General features: G+C 44.7%; 1 protein-coding gene across 2 annotated transcripts; it reads right to left on the bottom strand.

Annotated features, from left to right (window-relative positions):
* Positions 1-1,751: 1,751 nt before the first annotated feature.
* Positions 1,752-26,240, bottom strand: slco4a1 (solute carrier organic anion transporter family, member 4A1). 2 transcript variants are annotated; one of them, XM_070444439.1, is made up of 13 exons: positions 26,176-26,240; positions 11,094-11,164; positions 9,432-10,507; positions 8,275-8,365; positions 7,837-7,958; positions 7,598-7,709; positions 7,077-7,231; positions 6,565-6,835; positions 5,677-5,839; positions 4,108-4,286; positions 3,919-3,983; positions 3,667-3,815; positions 1,752-3,483 (listed from the first exon to the last, which is right to left on the bottom strand). In XM_070444439.1, exons 3-13 carry the CDS (start codon positions 10,258-10,260, stop codon positions 3,304-3,306), a joined length of 2,316 nt encoding a protein of 771 aa, XP_070300540.1. In that variant the 5' UTR covers positions 10,261-10,507; positions 11,094-11,164; positions 26,176-26,240; the 3' UTR covers positions 1,752-3,303. The 2 variants fall into 2 exon arrangements, with proteins under 2 accessions (XP_070300540.1, XP_023846795.1); XM_023991027.1 differs by lacking the exon at positions 11,094-11,164 and having other exon boundaries at positions 26,176-26,238.
* Positions 26,241-26,563: the final 323 nt, after the last annotated feature.

The raw sequence follows: 26,563 nt of genomic DNA, 5'->3' as shown, positions 1-26,563 counted from the left end.
CTCCTACATAGTTTGTCTTTTAATCCTGTCTCTTTTTGCGTGACCTTGCTCATTTCTTTAATACTGTTCTATGAAGAACCCGGTGACTATTAAATCCATCAATGTGTTGGGTACAAAAGTGCCCATGTTTGTTGGCTTAATGTTCCCTGTGCCCGTGTCTGTGTTTTGAGCTGTGGAGAAAAACCTTGTTTCAGTCATATTCATTGAATCCCCTGGAATTAAAAAAAGCTGAAATATTTGGCTGTCCCCATATAGTTGTGGGTTCTGCTGGCTGAGTAAGAGGATGAGAGAATGTGTTTGTTTGTTTGAGGAAGACACAAGAAGATACAGAGATACAGAGAGTAAGAGAGAACTGTGTCACATGTCACATGCATTTGTCATTTGTTTGGTTATGTGTATATACAGTACCAGTCAAAAGTTTAGACAAACCTACTCATTCAAGGGTTTATCTTTATTTTTACTATTTTCTACCATAAAGAATAGTAGTGAAGACATCAACACTATGAAATAACACATATGGAATCATGTAGTAAGCAAATAAGTGTTAAACAAATCAAAATATATTTTATATTTGAGATTTTTCAAAGTAGCCCCCCTGTTGAAAAACAAATGATAGTTCCACTGAGTGCAAACCAGATGGGATGGCGTATCGCTGCAGAATGCTGTGGTAGCCGTGCTGGTTAAGTGCGCCTTTAATTCTAAATAAATCACGACAGTGTTACCAGAAAAGCACCCCCACACAATCACACCTCATCCTCTATGCATCACGGTGGGAACGACACATGCGGAGATCATTCGTTCACCTACTCTGCATCTCACAAAGACACAGCAGTTGGAACCAAAAATCTCAAATTTGGACTCATGAGACCAAAGGACAGATTTCCACCGMTCTAATGTCCATTCCTCGTGTTTTTTGGCACAAGCAAGTCTCTTCTTATTATTGGTGTGCTTTAGTAGTGATTTCTTTGCAGCAATTCGACCACGGCCTGATTCACAGTCTCCTCTGAACAGTTGATGTTGAGATGTGTCTGTTACTTGAACAGAGGTCACTCTGGGTCTTCCTTTCCTGTGGCGGTCCTCATGAGAGCCAGTTTCATCATAGCCCTTGATGGTTTTTGCGACAACACTTGAAGAAACTTTCAAAGTTCTTGAAATGTTCCGTATTGACTGACCTTCATGTCTTAAAGTAATGATGGACTGTCGTTTCTCTTTGCTTATTTGAGCTGTTCTTGCCATAACATGGACTTGGTCTTTTACCAAATAGGGCCATCTTCTGTATACCACCTCTACCTTGTCACAACACAAATGATTGGCTCAAATGCGTTAAGAAGGAAAGAAATTCCACAAATTAATTTTTAACAAGGCACACCTGTTAATTGAAAAGTATTCCAGGTGACTACCTCATGAAGCTGGTTGAGAGAATGACAAGAGTGTGCAAAGTTGTCATCAAGGCAAAGGGTGGCTACTTTGAAAAATAAAAAATATAACACTTTTTTGGTTACTACATGATTCCATATGTGTTATTTCATAGTTTTGATGTCTTCACTATTATTCTACAAAGTAGAAAATAGTAAAAATAAAGAATAACCCTGTAAAGAGTGGCTGTGTCCAAACTTTTGACTGGTACTGTATGTGGTACATGCGAGAGAGTTTGAAGTGAGCAGACACATCCAATACTTTCAAACACTGATAAAACATCTAAACAAAACAAATGATTCCGTTGTTCACCTGTTGTTTAAAAAAACATGACATCTTAAGAAACATTTTAATAAAATTCATACGTTTCCATTTCATTTACAAAAGTACCAAAACAAAATCCAAAAGTCAAATTTTACGAAGTGCTAGGGAGTGAGGAGGCATAACAATAAGACTAGGAATGTTTGTGATTACACATACTCTCTAATGGCGGTCAAGCCCCGCTCTCCCCAATTGGAGAAAGGGGGAGAGCTGATCTGGAGGCATTTGGGTCCATAACAAATGAATACATGTAAAACAAAAACATGAGAAATGCAAATTACCAACACAAGTTGTAAAGTGTCATTACTGTTACATTAAACAACAAAGACTATATTTTAACACTTTATAGAACAGGGTAGTTCTAGGGGAGATTGTTTGTCAGTATAAATCATTAACTACAGCCTCTTTATACAAATATGTCTGGACATTGAGCAATCTGTGCTTTTAATTTCCATCATACATAAATTATCTAGATCACAAAACAGAAGAGAGATTGGGGAAATGCTACTTTGGCACACTTGTAGGTTTGGATAAGAGGCTTGTTGTTCTTGTTTTTATGGCAACTCATTCCATTAGTGCATTGTTCCTACAATTTATTACAACCAGCATACACTGCCGGAATAACTCTCATATAATACCATTGTCTAAATTCATCAGAGCTGATTAGTTTTAAAGTGCAGCAATGTGTCTGGTTGTGAAAAAGGGTCTTGGTATTACCCCTTCATACAAAATAGTTTGTCTTGTTGTATGACACGTGGACAGGATGATATAGCATCATCATCTTCATGGCCTCTCTTGGGTTTTGTCTTCACTTCTGTTAAATGGCAGCCTGCTACAGGTCATTCAATGTCATACATGTGCTAAAGGCTGTCATAAATAGGTGTGTGCTCTTCCATTTGTTAAAATATATGTGTGTTATTTTTTTCAATAGGTATAGTTATAATAACAATAAGTGCCTTTAAATACTCTTGGTCTATAGTTTTTATATGATATGAAAATTCTGTTTTTCTTTGTATTTCAATTCTGTTTCGGTGTAGATAAAAAATATGTATCTGTGATAGGGCAAGACAACAGGGTTGTTTTACGGGTGTAAATGCCTCTTTCAACACTCAGAAGGAATGCTTCATACTCATGGCATGACATAAGCTATACAAACAACCCCTATGTCACATCCTTTAGACCCTACTGGGAAACAAAACAAAATCTTCATTTAAAAATGTGATTTTGGACTGGTTTAAATCCCAAAAGCCATCAGGAGAAACCTCTTAGCTACTTCTCAGATTAACCTCTGACCCTATCTGTGACCCTAGTCTTTCATCACATCACATAACACACACCCCAAGTTCAGTGGGCTGGTAGTGGAGGGCAGGCCGATGGGATGAACGTGGGGTCAGTAGGTGAGACATGCCCTGGGGTGATGTGTCTATGTGTTGGGAGTGGCTATGAGACGGGCATAGGCTGGCAGTGATGGGGGAAGCAGTAGTACGCCACACACACCAACATACACGTGCGGTGAGATGTGGGGTGATACACACTGTAGTGCAGGGTGGGTGGGGTCTGAAGTCATCATAACCTGGTGTGTACATTGGCGATGATCTCTGGTGGAAGGTCCTTGATGGGGAGGTCCCCCGTCTCGCCCCCGCTGTCCCCCGGCCCATGGTCGGTGCTCTCACAGCTGCTCTGGGGCGACTCTGGAGGGGGCTTGTACAAAACACTGGCCAGCAGGAAGAACAGCGTGCCGAGAACCTGACAGAAAGAGGGAGGGAGGGAATGAGACATGCACTATAGTTAAAGTAGGGAGAATAGAATTCTCTCTCAGTTAAACAAACATTTGATATGGTTACGAGTATAAAGAAAATCCTTGAACATAATCCTCCACCTGCAACAGGCTTAGATAACAGCCCAGACAACTTGTAGGCCTTGAGTTACCTTGTAGATGATGCCAGCGATAAGGGTGTAGCGGCTCATGGCAGAGTTCTGGTAGAGATGGCAGGAGCCCTGCTCTCCACACTGGTCCTCCCACAGCAGGCATGAGATGTCGATCACAGAGCCAAATGCTATCGGGCCTGGGATCCCACCTTCAGGAAGAACATATCACATCATATAATGCTTGTTGTTGGGAATGTCAGGCTACAAGGCCATTAATCAAATCAAATCAAATTCAGCAAGCGCATACAGTACCTAGACTTCGCACCACAATCCATTGGATCCCCAGTCCAAAGGACCTCTGGTTGTCTGGAACACACCTGGAGGGGGAGAGCAGTTTAGAGACAGAGTTCACACACAGGTTTCTCTCTCATGCCTTGTTATAACAGGACTATACCACTGAGTTCTCTCTCTCTCTCTTTAGTCTGTCTGATCCGTACCCACCTGAGGGTAGCAGTGAGGGCTGGTATACTACACAGGAAGGTGAAGGAGATGATGATGAAGAGGAAGGTGAGGAAGGCTGGCATGTGGCTACAGGAGCTAGTGCATTTCCCATCCAATGCCAGGCCCTCCTGCCCCGATGTCACATTCCCACCCACCACACAGCTGCAGCCCGAGTACACCTGCACAGGGACACACCAGACAGAGTAAACACGTACAGTTGAAGTCGGAAGTTTACATACACAAGTTGGTTAGGACATCTACTTTGTGCATGACACGGATAATCTTTCCAACAATTGTTAACAGACAGATTATTTCACTTATAATTCACTGTATCACAATTCCAGTGGGTCAGAAGTTTACATACACTAAGTTGACTGTGCCTTTAAACAGCTTGGAAAATTCCAGAAAATTATGTTACAGCTTTAGAAGCTTCTGATAGGCTAATTGACATCATTTGAGTCAATTGGAGGTGTAGCTGTGGATGTATTTCAAGGCCTACCTTCAAACCCAGTGCCTCTTTGCTTGAAATCATGGGAAAATCAAAAGAAATCAGCCAAGACCTCAGAAAAAGAAATGTAGACCTCCACAAGTCTGGTTCATCCTTGGGYGCAATTTCCAAACGCCTGAAGGTACCACGTTCATCTGTACAAACAATCGTACGCAAGTATAAACACCATGGGACCACGCAGCCGTCATACCACTCAGGAAGGAGATGCGTTCTGTCTCCCAGAGATGAACGTACTTTGGTGCGAAAAGTGCAAATCAATCCCAGAACAACAGCAAAGGACCTTGTGAAGATGCTGGAGGAAACAGGTACAAAAGTATCTATATCCACAGTAAAATGAGTCCTATATCGACATAACCTGATAGGCCGCTCAGCAAGGAAGAAGTCACTGCTCCAAAACCACCATAAAAAAAACAGACTACGGTTTGAAACTGCACATGGGGACAAAGATTATACTTTTGGAGAAATGTCCTCTGGTCTGYTGAAATAAAAATAGAACTGTTTGGCCATAATGACCATCGTTATGTTTGGAGGAAAAAGGGGGAGGCTTGCAAGCCGAAGAACACCATCCCAACCGTGAAGCACGGGGTTAGCAGCATCATGTTGTGGGGGTGCTTTGCTGCAGGAGGGACTGGTGCACTTCACAAAATAGATGGCATCATGAGGGAGGAAAATTATGTGGATATATTGAAGCAACATTTAAGACATCAGTCAGGAAGTTAAAGCTAGGTTGCAAATGGGTCTTCCAAATGGACAATGACCCCAAGCATACTTCCAAAGTTGATCTAAGACAGGGAATTTTTACTAGGATTAAATGTCAGGAATTGTGAAAACCTGAGTTTAAATGTATTTGGCTACGGTGTATGTAAACTTCCGACTTCAACTGTATACTGGCTATCATTCATCTTCATTAACTCATGTATCTAATTGAACTAATTTATGTAATGTATCTTCATTCATTCATCTTCATCTAACAAAGACCTGTTACACAGACCCTGCCCATCGATTTTTACAATTAGAGTTCTAACCAAAGTGAGATCTTTGCTGAAGGTTTGGTTCATTACCTGTCTGCCTGTTGAGATCTCTGTGTGGTTGATTGTGCTGCAGCCTGCATGGCAAGGGGAGTAATACATCACACCGTCGGCTCCACAGACTGGGTTATAGAGCTCTCGTAAACAGTGGCAATCTGCATTACACCCCACCGTCAGGTTGCCCCCCAACAAAGAGCTGAGAGAGGGAGAGAGAAATAGAGTTGAATGGTTATTTTCTATGACATCCATGATTAATATGTGTTGCTCTGTATGCAGTAGTATTTATTCTACTGTGTTATTAACGTTAATTAGCCTGCAAACCAGTCTGTTTAGCTAAGGCTCCACTCCTTAAACTCTGTGTCATTGCAAAACTATTRGTCGGTATGTAACCTAAACAGACTTGTACCATGGCTAACTGTTGATCGTTTCGTGGAARGGAACTGGAATAGGACAATAAGGAGCTGGTCTAGTTGTTGACTAGCTAAATATATTAATTTGCTTGAGGGGGAATGTCTTGTCTATCACATTGTGCATAGACATGCAGCTGACAAACTAAAAGTTTTAAACTGTAAAATACTTGTCAAACAGCATACCCTCCTCTCCTCCCCTGGTGGGTTGTACAATCCCTCTGCTTCCTCTCTGTTTATTAGTATTCCACAGCCAGAGGGCATCAACTCATGTGTAATCAACTCAGTGTTAATGTGTGCTGCTTTAATGTTGAGTCATTGGTGTTGTTTACTGTGGGCTACTCTGTATGCTTTTTTTAGTCTCTTAAGAWTTTCATAATTCAATTGAGCTCGTCCTGATTTTCACCTAAATATCCTTACCATATGATAACGTAACATTACAGAAATAATGTCAAATAATCCTTCTAAAGGACACCGCTGGTCTGTCTGTTCATTGCGCCTGGTCTGGGTTTACCTGTTGCGGAGGTTGTTGGCTTGCTCATAGTACTGTTCATTGTACTTCTTGTTGTACTGATYGCCCGGTGGCAAGTTGCTGCGGTAGGGAGCAGTCACCCCGGCCATAGGGGCATTGGGACAGTGGATGAGGAAGATGAATATGGCCAGTAGACTGACGAGGGCACACACCATGCAGAAACGGATGATGCCACGGCAACGTAGGTTCAGCTTCTTCACYATGTAGCCGCCCAGGAAGGTGCCACCTCCGCCCGCGGGCACCACCATGTAGCCTGGTGGYAGGAAAGGGAAGGTTAATACCCATGTGTATGTGAGGGACGAGGATGGATGAGGATGGAAGAGGATGGAAGCATAACTAGCTAAATGGTAGTACTGTGACTTAAAGAAGAGAAGTAGATGAGGTAGGGTCCTAATATAGTGGAGGGGGTAGGTGGTGTTTCAAATATACAATGTGCTAGAAGTGCATGTTTGTGTATGGGGTAATGTTAGTTGTCTGGTTCAGTAGTCTCTCACCGAACCATGTGGCTGCCTCAGATGCACTCAAGCTGAACTGAGACTCCAGGAACTTTGGGCCAAAGGTGGACATGCCAGCGATGAGGGTGGCCTCCGTGGCCCCCGCCAGACACAGGAAGAGGAAGGGAGGGTTCTTCAGCAGGAGCAACACTGACCTGGAGAGAGAGAGAGCGAGTGAGAGAGAGCACGCAAGAGAGATCTCTTTAGTAAGACRTTATCTTCTTAATTAAAGGTCCATCCCTGACCCTGGAAAAGACAGCCACAGTGAAAATAAATACTTTACTACCATGTTATACGATGTAATCACTGTCCTGTTTCCTCTCAGTAATCCCCTGTTGCCATGGAGAACCAGCTGGCTTTCTGAGCCCAAGTGGGGTACAGGACACATAATAAACACTGTAGCTATGCATGAAGGGATTACACTATAGTATATAAGTCTTATATCTGTGTGAGAGTTATGAAGTAAGAGTGTAGGGCTTTCTGGCGGTCCCTCTTGTGCCCTAGAGTGTATGGTCTCCTACCTAGGCATGTCCTTCACTGACTTCCCAAACTGAGGGTCTGATGCACTGGCCTGACTGCCATCTTTCAGCTGGTGGGCCTCAGACACACGCATGGCCACATACTTCTGAGAGCCTAGAGAGAGAAGGGGGAAAATAGAGATATTCATGTTGATGGGAAAGATTGGGTTAGTTGCTGATCTGATTGTTTAGTGTTCTGTGTTCTGTGGTGCTGGTGAAGTGACAATAAATTGGTAAGTAACCTGGTAGTTGGCGTGGGTAGCCCAGGATGGGCAGGGCGATGACCAGCGCTGCTGCTCCTCCTGCTAGGAAGCCAATCCACCAGGCCCCCACCCACAGAGGGTTCTCTGGAGTCAGCTCCGTCCTACACACAGGGAAGGGGCACAGAAGAAGGAATGAAGAAGATGAGAAAGYGACAAAGAGGGAGAAAGAGTGTGCTAGGGGCAATAATTAAGTTGAGAGCTTTTTGTGGGGGATTTGAGCAAAGGTTACACTACAAATGGCCACTAGATGGCACTACTCTTTATCTGTAGAAAGATTTTGCTCTGCTGCCATCTCCAATTTTAAGGTGAACCATTTTTACACAGTCTATGGGTCTAACTGATCTARGTTAAGTAGCTAACTCCCTGAGGTTAGTCCAGGTGTATGGTAGGTGGAGACAGAATAACTGAGGTACTCACGTCATGTGAACCTCTGTATAGATGTTGAGAAAGTGTCCTCCTAGAAGGTACCCTGCTGCTGGACCCACGATGGCTGCTGTATAGAAGATCCCTAAGGAAACAGAGACCAGAGGAGAGCTGCGTGCGTCAGTTAGGGACTTCCTACTTCCTTTCAACTGAGTAAAAATACCTAATTGTTCCTGCTTTGATGGTTTGGTTTTCATCTGTGTTGTTTTATTGTGATAGATAAGCTCGCAGAAACAGAGTGCGTTCACTGAATCCTCACTGGGGTCAGCAAGGTGGAGAATGTCTTTGATTGCCTCTGTTGCCTTTGAAATTAGGATAGSGGGGGAGAGGCCCAATTCAAGGGCATATTATTGATGTCTGTGGTGAAACTGCTGAATGGAAAGATGGGAAGTCTAAGGGAGCCTGAAAGGGTCAAAACTGTAGGCCTCATTCWGGGTGTGACATTGATCCTCCTTGATGGTAGGTCAATAGGGAACGTCAGATGTGGCGGGGGTTTCTGTGGCTTGTCTGCTGAACCTCAGGTGGAGACATAACGTCGCACACATCCAATTTCAACAACTTTCACCTACAATCAAGCTCAATCAACAGGGATGTAACAGTCTGTTATTGTTTTAGAGTTAAATACTGCCTTTCCGAGCCATTAGATATACAACCCTCACTTTCACATCTAAGACCTATTTTTTACTGAGTCTTTCTCCGATGTGTGACATCTCGAAGGTCTAATCTATTCACCTATTACATCAGTGAAGCAGGCTCTGCTCTCATCCTGACTACTTTTCTGTCATTATAACTTGTCTGACAAGTCTCACAGCATCCTGGTTACTGCTTCTGTGCAGCGTGGGTCATTCTGTGGACACACCTAATGGAGAAGTGACCACAGGGTTATAGATCACACAGGATATCAGTCATCACAGCAGCCACAAATACTGGCAGCACACTTCAAGAGTAGCATGACGCGAGTCTAGACCTGTTTTTAGTTACGTTAAAATCAAATATTGTAACATTATTAAACACAATTAAAACTATTCTCTGATGGATGACAAATATATGCACCACATCAAATCTGAAAAGTACACCTGAGAAAATACACATTCCTAAAAAGATTAGATAGAACAATGGTACTACAGTCAGCGTTGTGCTTAGTGACTCACCAATGTACACTGGAGCATAGCTGGACTTGACGTTCTCGTCCAGGTAGGTGACCCCCAGAGTGTACAGGGGAGTGGCTCCCACCCCGTGCAGGAACTGGCCCAGCATGAAGACAAAGCGGTAGCTGGACAGGCCCCCACCCTCGCTATCATGGCAGGGGCTGGTACGGTTTCCTGTGCACACCCCTGTCCGCTCAGGAATGCTGACATGGTATGGGGGAGTGGTGAAGTGAGGCAGGGCGAACACCAGAGAGCCTAGCGCCATGACTAGCACCCCCCAGCCTAGCCAACGAGGCTTGTGCCCAGTCCCACCAAAGTAACTGACGAAGGCCAGGCACACACAGGCAGCGATGTCGTAGGAGCTGGCGATGAGCCCGGCCTGGTAGCTACGCAGGTCAAAGCGCCTCTCTATGGAGGTCACCACGGTGTTGATGAAGCCATTGATGATCATGCCCTGGAGGAAGGAAGCCACACAGAGGAAGAAGAGCACCCAGCGAGGGGTGTTGAAGGTCTGGATGGCTCGGGGCGTCAGGGCCCCCCAGCCACACAGCCCTTCTGAGTCCGTGGGGATGAATTTGAGGCCCAGGGGGGTCTCTGTGGCCACCTCAACCCCGTAAAGCTGTCCAGGCAGAGGGGCAGAAGCCCTGGTGAAGATGAGGTGGCCAGCAGGGCCTTCTCCAGCAGGGCTGCCGGGGCCTGAGCCCACTGGGCTATCCTCGTGAGAGTTCAAGGGGCTGGGTGTATCCAGGGAGGGGCCTATGGGGCCGTTCTGGAGGTCCAGGAGCTCCTGCTTGGAGCTGAAGGAGGTGTCGGCATTAAGTAGGATGGGCATGGCCCCAGGGAGAGGCTCTTTGAGAGGGAGAGAGGGGCCTGGGAGACAGGGTAGTATTTTGGGGGAGGGAGAGACTGCTAAAAGATAAGGATGCTGTTCTCCTGTAGGCTACTGTCTGTACCCAGTATGTGCCTATGCCATTGAGCTGTCAAAGTCTCTGCATGTGGAAAGCACAGCTCTGCAAGAGGTCCACTATATCGGGGAATAGACAGGACGTGCCATTCTGGAGCCTCTGGGAAACTTCATCCTAAAYAGAGGAGAGAACAGAACATATTTTGGAAAATATGAAAATGTTGGGATAAAAGAAATCATGATTCTAATACAACACATTAATTTAATACAATTCCTTTGTCTAGTGCCTGCTGACAGAGGACATCTGTCTCTGGTTGGGTTTAGCCAGGTCTCATGGTACTGTACTATACTGACTATTATCCTCCTGTGATGGTGCCAGGGCACTGGAGTGGTCCAGAGGACCAGAACAAAACACTAACGGGATTAGCTGGTAGCTTTAGCACAACTATTACTGCTTTCTCTTATCTGTCCAGAACCACAGGTTTCCCCCAACAAACACAGCCCAGTGGGCTAAAACTGGTTGAATCAATGCTTTTTCCACGTCATATCAACACATTTTTGTATGTGTTGCCGTTGAATCATCGTAGAAAACTGATTGAATTTGCCAAAAGTCATCAACATATGAGTAATGGCGCTGCATTGGATAGCATTCGTTGTACAGGCTACTGACCAATTCTGCTATTTTGAGTGTTTTTTCTGGTACATAATGTTTCCGCTATGACCGAAAAGAGCTTCTGGACATCAAAACAGTGATCACTAACCTCGATTTGGATGAAGATTTCTACTTCAACGAGTCGGAGGCGCAGGACATACTGCTCACCCTGGAAAGGCCCTAATCCCAGAGACACAGAAAATGAAATAATTGCATAAGAGAGGCCAACTTGCGGGCACACTGACGGAACTACATTGGTGAGTACATAAACCGCCTCTACCCTCCATTCTATTGGCGTATGTACAATCACTGGACAACAAACTGGATGAGAGCTGTTCAGGACTATCCTATCAACGGTACAGTGGTGGAACAAGGGCATGGATAATATACATCAAGCTATGTTATCTATTCATCGGCAGGCCAGAACGGCAACATCAGGTAAGCTCAAGGGAGGAGGTGTGTGTCTCTTTGTTATCCGATGGCATTGKGGAGTTTACCTCATCAGTCACCGGCTTCATTAATAAGCACAACAATGACTATGTCTCCATAGTGACCTTACGTACATATCCCAACCAGAAGCAATGGATTACAGGAAACATCCTCACTGAGCTAAAGGCTAGAGCTTCTGCTTTCAAGGAGCGCCACACTAATCCAGACACTGATAAGAAATTTCGCTATGCCCTCCGACGAATGATCAAACAGGCAAAGCAGGACTAAGATCGAATACAGGTCTAATCCTACTACACCGGCTCTGATGCTCGTCGGATCTGGCAGAGCTTGCTATCACGGATTACAAAGGGTAGAAAAAAATAACGGTAATATCTTATGTTTCAKTGAGACGTGGTTGAACGACGACACGGATAATAAAGAGCTGGGTGGCGAAGTCTGGTAAGATGAGGGGCGGGGGTCTGTGTCTATTTGTCAATAACTGCTGGTGCGCAATGTCTAATATTAAATATTAAAGTCTCGAGGTATTGCTCGCCTGAGGTAGAATACCTCATGAAAATATATTGTGTTTTTACTTTAGTTTATTTAGTAAATATTTTCTTAACTGTTCTTGAACTGCACTGTTGGTTAAGGGCTTGTAAGTAAGCATTTCACGTTAAGGTCTACACCTGTTGTATTCGGCGCATGTGACAAATAAAGTTTGATTATTACACTCCACACTGCTCTGCCCACCTGGACAAGAGGAATACCTATGTGAGAACTCTGTTCATTGGCTACACTCAGCGTTCAACACCATAGTGCCCCCCAAGCTCATCACTAAGCAAAGGACATCCTGACAGGCCCCCCACAGGTGGTGAGGGTAGGCAACAACACATCCGCCATGCTGACCCTCAACATGGGGGCCCCTCAGGTGTACTGTTAAGTCCCCTCTTGTACTCCCCGTTTACCTACGACTGCGCGGCCTTGCACGATTCCATCATTAAGTTTGCCGACGACGGTGGTTGACCTGATCACCGATGACGATGAGCCAGTCTATTGGGAGGAGACTGTCAGAGAACACACAATGTGATGCCAGAAAAACAACTTCTCCCTCAATGTCAGCAAGACAAAGGAGGTGATTGTGAACTAAAGGAAACGGAGGGGAGCACGCCCCCATTCACATCGATAGGGCTGTAGTGGAGCGGGTCGAGAGCTTCAAGTTCCTCAGTGTCCACATCACTAAGGATCTATCATTGTCCACACCAGTGGTGGAAAAAGTACCGTATTATCATACTTGAGTAAAAGTAAAGATACCTTCATAGAAAATGACTCAAGTAAAAGTTAGTCACCCAGTAAAATAGTACTTGAGAAAAAGTTTTTAAAGGTATTTGGTTTTAAATATACTTAAGTATCAAAAGTAAAAGTATAAATAATTTAAATAATTTATTTTTTGTCTTTAGGAACMTAGTGAAGAAAAAGTAAAAGTTGTCAAAAATATAAATAATAAAGTACAGATAACCCAAAAATCTTCTTAAGTAGTACTTTTAAAATATTTTTGACTTAAGTACTTTACACCACTGGTCCACACACACCAACATAATTGTGAAGAGTGCACAACAATGCCTCTTCCCCTCAAGAGGCTGAAAAGATTTGGCATGGGCCCTCAGATCCTTAAAAAGTTAAACAACTGCACCTTTGAGAGCATCTTGACTGGTCCATCACTGCTTGGTATGGCAACAGCTTGGCATCCGACTGCAAGGTGCTACAGAGGGTAGTGCGTACAGCCCAGTACATCAATGGGGCCGAGCTCCCTGCCATCCAGGACCTCTTTTTTTAACATTTTATTTTTACCTCGTTTTCTCGTCAATTTCGTAGTATCCAATTGGTAGTTACAGTCTTGTCTCATCGCTGCAACTCCCGTARGGACTCGGGAGAGGTGTAGGTCGAGCGTGTCAGCGTGCACTGCGCCTGGCCCGCCACAGGAGTRGCTAGTGCGCGATGGGACAAGGACATCTCTGCCGGCCTAACCTGGACGACGCAGGGCCAATTGTGCGCCGCGCAATGGGTCTCCCGGTCGCGGCCGGCTGCGACAGAGCCTGGACTCAAAGCCAGAATCTCTAGTGGCACAGCTAGCACTGCGATGCCGTGCCTTAGACCACTGCGCCACTAGGGAGGCCATCCAGGACCTCTATTCCAGGCGGTGTCAGAGGAAGCCCCTAAAAATTGTCAAAGTCATAGACTGTTCTCTCTGCTACCGCACAGTAAGCAGCGCCGATGCACTGGAACCAACAGGACCCTGAATAGCTTCTACCTCCCAAGCCATAAAACTTCTAAATAGTTAACCAATTAGCTACCCGGACTATCTGCATTGACCCCTTTTGCATTATATTTTTTGACTTGCCACATATGCGGCTGCTTCTGTTTATTAACTGTCACTTTACTCCTTTACTCCTAATTACCTCGTACCCCTGCACATTGACTCAATACTGGTACCTCTTGTATYTAGCCAAGTTATCGTTACTCATTGTGTATCTACTATTACATTTAATATTACGTGTTTTACTTTTCTATTATTTCTCTCTGCATTGTTGGGAAGGGCCCCTAAGTAAGCATTTCACTGTTAGTCTATACCTTTTGTTTACAAAGCATGAGACAAATAAAATMTGATTTGATTTCTAAGGGAATTCATAATTTTTTATAACTTTTAACCTAAATCCAATGACAGGGTGCAATATTTTGCTGATTTCATGTTGAAATTCACATTAGTTGATAACTCAACCATGTGTAAATCAAAATCCCCCATTTTACATGAAGACATTTCTAGTCAGTGACTGTTCCCTATATACTGTACTCTACTGACTCTCATTTGCTCAATGAATGACAGTGGAAACACTTTGAATAATATCTCGGATTAAACAATGGTACCATATGAGGGTAATAATGTATACAAATAAACCCAGTGATTGCATATGGTGCTGTGGAACAGAAGGTAGAGAGCACAGGCTAACAGGTAAACCCAAGGTCACCCATCAGAGCATCGTCTGACCCCTCGATCTCTTAACCCACCTTACCTCGCCTCTACTCCACTTCCCCACTTCGAGTAAACAAATTAAAAGGGATGGTAAAGCAGAGAGAAGTACTGAAATGTATGCCTAACTCGTGAAGGGCTGAGTGTGTATGTGTGTGTCCATGGTTCAGACAGCTGACCACAGCCACAATAGGTTTCTGCATCAATAGCCCTATGCTTACATGACACTGTTAAACAATGCAAACACTAAAACATAAAACAGAAACACAGTGCCCTTATACCCTAGGCATAGGAGTGATTGACATTAAGCACAGTGTTGCCAATTTAGCAACTTTGTTTCTCTATTTAGCGAGTTTTCAGACCTGTCCAGTTTTGGTAAAAAACGACAAATCCGCCTACTTTTCAGGCTGCCTTGGTTTTACCACCAAGGGTTTTAATAGGATTTAGCAACTTTRCCCCCTCAATTCTGGCCTAAATGAGAGTTGGAGAAGCTGTCTGTGCAACAGATGTCACAGCAATTACCATTTAACTTGTTAGGTATAGTCCGTTTGTAACTCCACTCACTACTTGTAGCTGTATAGTCTGTTAATTTGTGTTGCTGGTCTTGGCTAGCTTAATGTTCCGGTAGGTAGGTAGCTGGCACTCACTCACGTGGCTGCTAGTGCTGTTATGAGAAAAATTCWAAGTAGTGAAAACGCTCTGGAGCAGACAATGTTGAAATGCAATCTTAAGACATGTTGTACTTTTCTTAAATGTAGTTTTGTYATTTACTAAAACAAGCACACAACAAGAACATTTCGTTTGAAAAAGATTTTGCTGTGAGCCAATGAGGTAACCTAGATAACTACAGGTTGTTTTCCTCACAGGCGGGCGGGGCCGCGCCGTTCTATCTAATACCAACACGGACTATGAGCTTACTAGCTATTATACAACGGGTGGTTTGGAATTCCCATTGTTATGTCCTATCCTGCCCATGATATACTTAAGTGGCAATGCCCGAGAAGCTGGTGTTCTGAGGATATATTGGCACGGGTCCCGTGCCAATATATCCTCCAAACACCGGCTTAGAGGGTATTAACACTTTTATACAACGGGTTACCAACATATTGAAATAATGATTGACATATTTTCATCAAAATCTTTATTTTTATTAATTTATTCATACTATTTCATCCTTCCACAAGATATAGTCCCGATACAAATCTAGGGTGGCTACCCAAGCCGGCTGGTCGTTCGTTCTATCAGTTTGGTTGCCAGAGACGCGACCCAGTCATTCAGTCTTTTTGTTCTGTTTCTATGGACGCGACCCAGTCGTTTGTTCTAAATGTTCCATTGCCATACTGGCTAGCAACGTTCTTATCCCTTGCTTGCTAGCTAGCCAACTAACTTACAGTAACYTCAAACAGTGCAGCCAGAATAACAGCAAGGTAGCTGCATTTGCGTTTGTTTAAGCAGTTTTCTAGTGACATTTATTTGGATACATCCATAACAATGAGCTAATGATGCACAATTTCGCCTGGCATAGAAAATGTACTCTGTTGTCAGGACACTATTGTTCAGAGGAGCTAGCCAACAGCATATCTAACACAATCACTTCAAATTGAAGCTGGAAAGACAGCAAACTAGCTGCATTTCGTTTCGTTTGACCTGTTTTCTKTTGACATTTCTTTGTATATATCCATACAAATGATGCCAGCTGWTTTATTATTTCGACTGGCTGAGAAAAGTTTCCTGCCTGTCTGTKTCATRCCGACTCCTGWYAAGTGAATTACTATGGGACACCTGGAGATCGAATTTCAATATTGAAATAGACAGCTAGGTTTATACAAATCTCCGCTTTTGAAAATCAAAAATAAATGGGAGATAATGTCAAGATGCTTTTTATAGTGGAGATCAAGTTTATAAATTGCCTGGCTGGGCTGATGAGACAGTGGATTGAGCATTGAGATGGAACAGAGTAAATAGGCATTTCAACGTCATAGTTTTGCCGGTGGTAACTTGTGGAATATACACCGGCTAGAATGCGATAAGCATCCAGGATTAGATCCARCTGTTGTAGAATTAAGCAATAAATCATGAGAACCCAAGGATTAAAGTGCATTATAAACTGGGTGGTTCAAGCCCGGAATGCTYWTTGGTTATATCAGACCGTATACCACGGGTATGWCAAAACATTTATTTTTACTGTTCTAATTACGTTAGTAGCGGAAGTTACAAATGTAACTATGGTTCTACGAATACCTGGAAGACCGTCAGTATGGTTGAAAGTATGGATTATATCCCTCGCATTCCGCGCAGGTCAAGTAATAATAACAACAAAGTCACGATGGTGACGTGACAGCATGGGAGGACCTGCCCCCGCGGTTCATATACAACCGTACATCAAACCACACACTTTCTCAGAGGATCTTCTTGCCCAAAAGATTCCGAGTGACAGGAAAGTACTGACGGTCTTCCAGGTATTCGTAGGACCATAGTTACATTCGGAACTTCCATTCTACTTCATACCTTTCAGACCGTCAGTACGGTTGAAAGTATGGATGACTCATACCAACAAGGTCACAAGGAATAGCACTACGAACCTCTGATTAATGCACCAGTACCACTGGAAGAATGGCAGAGCCCATGGTGTGGAAGGATGCGATGTGAACTTTGAAAATCTTGAGAACGTGCAGGGCGACGACCAGATAGCAGCAGCGCATATCTCATTCTGGGGGATGCCTCTCAACGCAGCCCAGGKCACTTCTGGTCGCAGCCCAGGACACTTCTGGTCGAGTGACATATCACAGCTTCTGGGACAGGGAGCCCTACTCCCTTGTAGGCCTGGGTGATGACATCCACAACCCAGTGTGAAAGCCTCTGCTTGGATAATGCAAGGCCTATTAACTTCCCACCAAAGCACAGAAACAGCTGCTCTGACTTTCTGTAGTGTTCCGAGGCTTGCATATAGTGTTTGATGGAATGGACTGGACACAAGAGATTTGCTCGCTCCTCCTCCGCATTCTGGAAAGGAGGAGGGCAGTAGGCCACCAGTTCGATGGCTTGATTGATGTGAAGGGGTGATAAACCCCTWAGGCAAAAAGGCTGGATAGGGCCATAAGGTCACACCTAGGTCATCTGCCTTCCATCGTAGGCAGACCGGGCTSATAGAGACCGTGTGGAGCTCACTCACACATTTCGTTGATGAAATAGCTAAGAGGAAAGCCATTTTCAGAGAGAACCATTTCATGTCCGGCTCCTCCGTATGCTCGAAAGGAGGTTTCGTCCGATAATAGCAGGATCGCAGCCATTCAGTAGAGGGACGGGCTCTTCAGAGGCCACACCCGTAGCTGAAGTTTCTCTTTGCTGGAATGTCATATACTGCATTCCAACTTTGAAAGCAGGTCCTGTCTGTGAGGCAGCTGCCATGGCACTCCCTCCAGAAGCTTGAGGAGGGTTGGAAAACAGGGCCTCACTGGCCATCTGGGGGCTACAAGCAGCAGCATGAGCCTGAGAGACCCTGTGCAGCATTGCTAAGATCGGATGGGAAAGCATACAGAACGCCCTGGCCATGTGTGGGCTAAGGCGTCCATGCCCTGGAGAACCAGAGGGAGCAGTAGGATGTTTTCGCTGAGGTGAACAGGTCCACATGTGCTGTTCCAAACCTCTGCCATATCATCTTCACTACTTGTGGGTGAAATCTCCATTCCCCCGGGGCGGTTTCTGTCGCGACAAGAAGTCTGTTACCTCGTCCACCTTGCTGGGGAGATGAATGGCTCGTAGGAAGGCCAGATGTGGTAGGGCCCATATCAAGAGTTGTTGGGCCACCTGTAGGGACTGTACAGACCTTGTTCCCCCATTGATGGTTGATGTGGAACACCGTTGATGTACAGTGCCTTGCAAAAGTATTTATCCCCCTTGGCGTTTTTCCTATTTTGTTTCATTACAACCTGTAATTTAAATGGATTTTTATTTGGATTTCATGTAATGGATATACACAAAATAGTCCAAATTGGTGAAGTGAAATGAAAAAAATAACTTGTTTCAAAAAATTCTAAAAAAAACCCAGGAAAAGTGGTGCGTACATATTTATTCACCCRTTCGCTATGAAGCCCCTAAATAAGATATGGTGCAACCAATTAKCTTCAGAAGTCACATAGTTAGTGAAATAAAGTCCAGCTGTGCGCAATCTAAGAGTCACATGATCTGTCACATGATCTCAGAATGTATACACCTGTTCTGAAAGGCCCCAGAGTCTGCAACACCACTAAGCAAGGGGTAGCACCAAGCAAGACCAAGGAGCTCTCCAAACAGGTCAGGGACAAGAGTTGTGGAGAAGTACAGATCAGGGTTGGGTTATAAAAAATATCTGAAACTTTAAACATCCCACAGAGCACCATTAAATCCATTATTAAAAAATGTAAAGAATATGGCTGTCATGACCTGACCATAGAAAGCCCTTGTTTCTCTATGGTGTAGTAGGTCAGGGCGTGACGAGGGGGTGTTCTAGTTTAACATTTCTATGTTGGTGTTTTGCTTTGGTTCCCAATTAGAGGCAGCTGGTAATCGTTGCCTCTAATTGGGGATCATATTTAGGTAGCATTTTTCCRACCTGAGTTTGTGGAATATTGATTGTTTGTTAGTGTTTTTGGGCACTACGTCCTCACGGTCTTTAAGTTTGTTATTTTGTTTTGTTAGTTTCACTGAAATAAATATGTGGAACTATACTCACGCTGCSCCTTGGTCCGCTCATTTCCAAGATCGTGACAATGGCACCACAACAAACCTGCCAAGAGAGGGCCGCGCACCAAAACTCAKTGACCAGGCAAGGAGGGCATTGATCAGAGAGGCAACAAAGAGACCAAAGATAACCCTGAAGGAGCTGCAAAGCTCCACAGCGGAGATTGGAGTATCTGTCCATAGGACCACTTTAAGCCGTACACTCCACAGAGCTGGGCTTTATGGAAGAGTGGCCAGAAAAAAGCTATTGCTTAGAAAACAAAATAAGCAAACATGTTTGGTGTTCGCCAAAAGGCATGTGGGAGACTCCCCAAACATATGGAAGAAGGTACTCTGGTCAGCTGAGACAAAAATGTAGCTTTTGGCCATCAAGGGAAACGCTATGTCTGGTGCAAACCCAACACCTCACCCCGAGAACACCATCCCCACAGTGAAGCATGGTGGTGGCAGCATCATGCTTTGGGGATGTTTTTCATRGGCAGGGACTAGGAAAATGGTCAGAATTGAAGGAATGATGGATGGCGCTAAATAGAGGGAAATTATTGAGGGAAACCTGTTTCAGTCTTCCAGATATTTGAGACCGGGACGGAGGTTCACCTTCCAGCATGACAATGACCCTAAGCATACTGCTAAAGCAATACTTGAGTGGTTTAAGGGGAAACATTTAAATGTCTTGGAATGGCCTCAAGCCAATTGAGAATCTGTGGTATGACTTAAAGATTGCTGTACACCAGCGGAACCCAACCAACTTGAAGAAGCTGGAGCAGTTTTGCCTTGAAGAATGGGCAAAAATCCCAGTGGCTAGATGTGCCAAGCTTATAGAGACATACCCCAGAAGACTTGCAGCTGTAATTCCTGCAAAAGGTGGCTATACAAAGTATTGACTTTGGGGGGTGAATAGTTATGTACGCTCAAGTTTTCCGTTTTTTTGTCTTATTTTTGTCTTGTCTCGCAAGAAGAAAATATTTTGCATCTTCAAACTGGTTGACATGTTGTGTAACTCACATGATACAACCCCCCCAAAAAATCTATTTTAATTCCAGGTTATAAGGCAACAAAATAGGAAAAATGCAAAGGGTGTGAATACTTTCTCATGCCACTGTATTTTCTGATTGTATCAGGACATGTTTGTGTTTGAGAACCGTCAGAAAGTGATTCAATGCTAGGTAAATTGTCTGAAGTTCTAGCACGTAGATATGCTCTTTCCTCCAGCGGGGGCACCTCTCTCCCCATACAGACCTGTGTTGCCACACTGCTCCCCAGCCTGTTAGCAAAGCGGCGGTTGTCACTACCTCCCGCCTTGCCGGAATTGATCCGAGAGGGACACCTGTAGTTAGGTAGGCTCTCTTCCTCCACYGCCGTAGAGTAGAGTAGCACGCCCTTGTCARCCGTATTTTGGTGTTTRTGTCCCACTTGGGGTCCAAGCGGAGGTTGTTGAACCACCCTTGTAGTGGACTGAAAGACAGCTGGCCTAACGGTGTCACCGCAGAGGCCTCCGTGAGCATGCCCATCTGMTGTTGGAACGTTCGTACCTTCACCAATGCAATCAATTGAAATTGTTGCAGAAGAAGAAGAATGTGCGGAGTTCAGAGCCATGCCAATAACGTGGTTCAAAGTCAGCGCTGTSCCCTCGGCCGCACACTCGCGAAAGGCGGCGCAGATGAGCCAGTTGTTGAGGTAAGGAAGGATCTTGATCCCTTGTAGGTGGAGGGAGCTCAAGGCTGCGCTCACGCATCTTGTGAAGAKACGAGGAGCCAGGGAGAGACCGAAGGGTAATACAGGAAACTGGTATGCCTGGCCCTGGAATGCGAACCGCAGAAAACGCCTGTGTTCCGGTAACACCGGAATGTGATAGTAAGTCCAGGGACATGAACCATTGTCCACGGCTAAGGTCTGGAGAATGTCGACCGTCCACAACATGTGGAAGGGGAGTATTTTTTGGAAAACATTGAACCATTTAAAATCCAGAACTGGACAGAAGCCTCCATCTTTCTTCGGAACCAGGAAATAGGTTGAGTAAAAGCCATCTTGCTGTTCTGATGCTTWTAATCTCCTGGTTGAGGGTGCAAGCTTTCAGGGGTTCTGTGACTCAAGTCATTCTGATCCCTGAGAATGGTGGGGGTTGGCGTCGGAAATGCAGCCTGTACCCCTGTGAGAGGGTCATCCCCACCCATGGGTTTGAGGAGTGGGATGCCCAGTAGGTCAGGTGCTGCTGGGTAAATCGGCTTACGACCGAGCCCCGCCATTCAGTTTCTGCCTCCACGCCTGTTTGTGGGGGCACTGACAACGGCCCCGGCCTCTTGGGGGTTGGGGGGTGGCTGCCTCGCCGTCTGGGGCTGGCGAGCACCTGTGTTAGGCTGGTGGTAGGACCAAGGGTATGTGTACGGCTGTGCCAAGTGAGAACGGCGAGGTTCACGTGCGTCACGCCTCCCTCTGCCACGACTGTGATGCCTGTGGCCTGTGGGTTCCACAGTGGTGTAGCCTAAGTCATATGTTTTCTATGTTCGATGGCCCGCTCAGCCGCAGGGCCAAAAAGCAGTCCGGGGAACACTGGGAGCTTTCTCAGCGTGCGTCTGGAGTCATCAGACATTGGGGCTTAGGCGAGCCAGACCTGGCGACGAGTCACAACGAGTGTGGACAGCAGTCTGCCTAGCTCTCTGGTCATGAACGCAAACGCTTGAAGAGATGTGTCATCCAGGTTGCAGAGGTCCAGGTCTGCGTGCTCTGGCTGGAGCATCCTGTTCTTTGCTAGCATGAGCACTGAGAATGACTTCCCAATGAGGGCCATATGGACCTCTGTGGCCCTGCACTGAGGTCTTGGGCAGCGGGCGTCATCTTTCAAGGCTTCATCTGCGGAGAGCATTAGCTCCCCTATGCATTCATCCACATCAGGCATATGGTCCAGCCCATGTTGTTTTGCGTCGCATATGGCAGATAGCATCCTACTGTCCTTGCCGTGGTGGGCAAGTGCCCGCGGGTCACCCAGCATCTCTGAAGCTCCGTAAGAAAAGCCTGTGAACGTGGCACACTGAACGGTGTAGCTGCCGGGGACTTCTTAAAGAACAGGTTAGCGGCAGGGGCTGTGGCTTGAGGGTCATCAAGATCTAGCCTAGCTAAGGCCGCACGCAGGACCGCGCATAGTGAGGCAGAGCTTCCTTCTGACTCCGTGTGATCAGAGCCTCAGAATGACTCCTCTGTCCCATCTTTAGCTTTGAGACTTAATGGGTCCACAACACTGGATCCCCGAGTGGACAGCAGGTCATCATCCCGGCTATCTGAGCCCTATGTMGCATTKCCCATGCTGGAGGGTGTGCTAGAGGGACCCAACTCAGGGGGCTTGAAGGAATGCAAAAGCGTTTGTAGCTGCTCTATCTCAGAGGATAAGGAATCGACCTTCCGAGTGAGGCTCTTATTTTTTTATTTTTTTTACGGGGGGGGCATCAGTTTCGTGTGCTTTCCCTCTTTTGGTGGCCCTGGGTGGGACCTTGCGAACAACGCCGGACGCTGGTAAATTATCTTTGAAAACCAGGCACTCAACTCTGGCTAGCCGCGCTTGCCTTACCTTCACAGGCAGGACGGCACAGTTAACGCAGAGGTCAGAAAAGGCCACACGCAGGTGGACAACGCCAAACCATCTTCAAGTTGTAGTTCAGCTCCACAAGAGGAGCAGCCATGCATGCCCAGCATCATGGTGATGCGCTGTTCTCTCAGCTCAGAARGTGAAGACAATAAATTCTAAATATTAAATATTTCTCATGCAAACTCATCAAACTAACTAATATAATAGTAACCGAAGACTGTATACAACAGCGACAATAATCTGGCGGAAGCAGTACAGCAGCCTTAAAAACAATTTTGAGTGAGCCTAGCTATGACCACAGGGCTGGAGCAGGAGAGGTAACATTTTTAAATGTAGYCTTATTTATCTGAAACACACACAAATGGCCGTCATTTGGTAAGCCAAGTTGACAACACACAGTGGCAGCTATATGAAGTTGGTAAGCTAGCTGACGACACACAGTGGCAGCTAGGTTGAGTTAGTAAACTGGCTAGCTAGCTTGCTTGTAGCATACTAGTAATACCAGGGGAGAGGGATGCCTACGGGAGGCAATCCGAATCTTACGTCATATAGCTGGCTAAGCTAACAATCTTCCTAGATGTGGGTATTTAGGGAAGTGACCCGTTCAAGTTTTAAATAGTCGAAGGACGACTAGTGCCCGGTGGCCTCGATAACAAGCACAGCAGTGGAGGATATCTTGACAAGGTTAGCACCGGAGTACTGTGGCAAACACACACACTTGCTGTTGGGCTAAGTCAGCACAAGACAAGGACGCCCGATATCCTCCAATAAAAGGGAGCTGTCACACAGCCTTGGGGAGCGAATTTCGTGCTCTGACCCAGAGGTCACAGGATGTTGGTGACAGTACACACAACTCACKCAGAATTTAGCTTACCCTCTCGGGACATGGGAAGATGCAATCCGAAAAACGGAAGCAGCGGAGCATTCAACTTATGCAAAACGGCTAAGGTAACTTTACGAGAAGAAACAGTGTGTGGTCTGATGTCCTCCCACGCTGTGACTTTGTTGTTATTATTACTTGACCTGCGTGGAGCGCGATGAATATAATCCATACTTTCAACTGTACTGWTGGTCTGAAAGGTATGAAGTAGAACCCGTTTGTAATAGCAATAAGGCACCTCAGGATTTGTGGTATATGGCCAATAAACCATGGCTAAGGACTATACAGGCACTCCYCGTTGCGTCGTGCTTAAGAACAGCCCTTAGCCTTGGTATATTGGCCATATACCACACCCCCTCGTGCCTTATGCTTAAATAACTCACGACTAAGGGCTGTTTTGACCCAGTCATTAATTCTAATAATTCTATTCATTAGACGTTGCTAAGCTAAACAAATCATTGGAATTTTGATAGCTAGCAGAGATTCAATGATGATGAGACAAGAACTTCAATAAATAATGATTTAATAAAGGCCTACATAAGCAACAACTATTAGGGTTGGCAAGTCTGACCTAACCAAGCTAGTTGGTAATATTAATAGTGATGTTTCCGTTGATGGCACACGAGCGGAAGAACTGTCCATGGTACTGGCGCTGGTTGGGACGCCCCACTCACATCGTCGCCAGCTAAAATGGTATTCCAGCACTTTCTGTTCTCCATGGTGCAGCCAATAACTATTGAGTGAGCTCTCACATCGATGACCATTCACAGCCATTATTTCCCTTGCCTCCAGTCCCGCATCAGATATATTCTTGGAACAGGAGAGATCGCATTTGTAAAATGATACATTGTTGCACTGGTCATGGGCAGACAGGTAAGTTTATACAATCCCAGACTTTTATAAACCAAAATATTTTATGAATTTTATACTTGGGCTACAGGACAGTGGAATGATGACATTAACACGTCATGGTATGTCATGGTATGTTAACTCCCGTATACTGTATCAACCAATTAGCATTCAGAATCCAAACAACCAATTTCATGAGACAATATACACATGGCCAGTACATTCATAAGAAGTGCCATTGGTTACGTCATTACCTAGCAACACACTACTACCTTTACAGATCCACTGTCTCATCTGCCAAGCCATGCAATTTATAAACTTGTCCACTGTAAAAAGCATCTAGACATTATGTCCAACATTTGTAACATGGTTGCAATATTGAAATTCGATCTCCACTGCGTCCCATAATAATGAATGTGTTGGGAGTCGAGGCCAGACAGACGGGCAGCTTTTCTCAGCCAGTCAAAATCATGTATCAGCATAATTTTTATGGATACAAAGAATTTTCTATAGAAAAACTGGTAAAACGAAACAAAATGCAGCTAGTTTGCTGTCTTTCCAGCTTCAGTGATTGTGTGGTAGCTGTGTAGTTGGCTATCTAGCAAGGGGGAAGAGCCTCCATAGCAACCATTTTTGCTTGCCATAGCAACCTGCAATGTTCTGGAACTATCAACCAGCGCTTGGGTCATTTTGCTTTACATGGCAGCCAATACGAATAGAACTAATGGCCAGAAAGTGCCTACAATTGCACTTGACAACCAATGTTAGTGAATGTAGCATCACATTTTGTAGAAACTGTATGGTTTGGGAAAGAATCTTGKTTTTTAATGCTGGTAACCTGTTGTATAAAAGCAATAATATATGAGAGGCCATGTGTTATGACATTTTTATCATGGCTGTGGTGGTCTACGGCTAAACCACTAGGCTTCGCCTCGTGGCTGTCACAGCCATGATACAATTGTCATAACACATGACCTCTCATGTATTACTGCTTAAATCAAATTATACAGCTCAGACTCCATCTCATTAAACCTATTCCAACAGCAACGAAAAAGAACTGAGAGCCTTTAGTCAGATAGCACTTGGATATTTCTATGACCAAATCATTATTTCAAACATAAAACATACCTTATTAAACATACTCCTTGTTGCTTGGTTTGTACAGACCATTTTTGGTTTACATTTTTGAAAACATTCTATTCCACACAATCCAACTGCTTTAGAACTTTCAGGATACCTGCAGAAACAGTTTGGTCTACCAACATTCTTCAGAACCATAAACATGTGATGCTTTGTTGAATGATCAACTAAACCATTATAATTTTTTTGGCTCCTCCTTTTCTTAATGTTTGGTGAGCAAGTACTAGTAAAGAAAAGCTAACAACCGTTTCAAGTATGCAATTAAACATATTGCTGTTATCCGTTTTCTGTTTGAGACTGGAGAAAATCCTTTCTTCCTCAGCTTTGGAAGCTACGCAGGACCTGTAGACTATTTACCACCTTTTCACATAATATGCTAACCCTCCTCTCCTCAGTACAACACCATTTAGTTAACAATATAATCAGATTGAAGAATAAACTCACACAGAATAAAATAAAATCCTCAGATTGACCATACTTTTTTCTCAACTACTCCTCAATACCAATAATGAAGCATTACAATAAATACGAAGTAGAAAGCGAAATATTAAGCATTATTTGCATCCTACCTCCACTCTTCCTCACAGGGTAAGGGAAACTGAGTCAGGGAGAGAGATAGAGACGGAGGTATCCCAGGTTCTAACCCAGTCTCTCCAAGCCTCTTAAAGGCTAACACTGAGACAGCACAACGCCCAATCCTGACGTACAGATCCTGCTGATGACAGCCATGTGGGACAGCCCACCACTCCAGTGCCTAATCCACCTGGATAATTGGCTAGGGCTTACCACCACCTCCCACTGACCACCCTACCCAACCCAGACACGCACACAGCTACACACACACCACCGCTGTAGAATACAGTATAACATAATATATATGATATAATATAATAACTGCAGTATAATCTCATTTTAGATCACACATTTCTGTGGTTATAGCTCAAAGGGTGAATTGTA

This window comes from Salvelinus sp. IW2-2015, linkage group LG7 (assembly GCF_002910315.2).
Source record: "Salvelinus sp. IW2-2015 linkage group LG7, ASM291031v2, whole genome shotgun sequence".
NCBI classification, from domain to species: domain Eukaryota; kingdom Metazoa; phylum Chordata; class Actinopteri; order Salmoniformes; family Salmonidae; genus Salvelinus; species Salvelinus sp. IW2-2015.
This window is presented reverse-complemented; position numbering and strand designations above follow the sequence as displayed.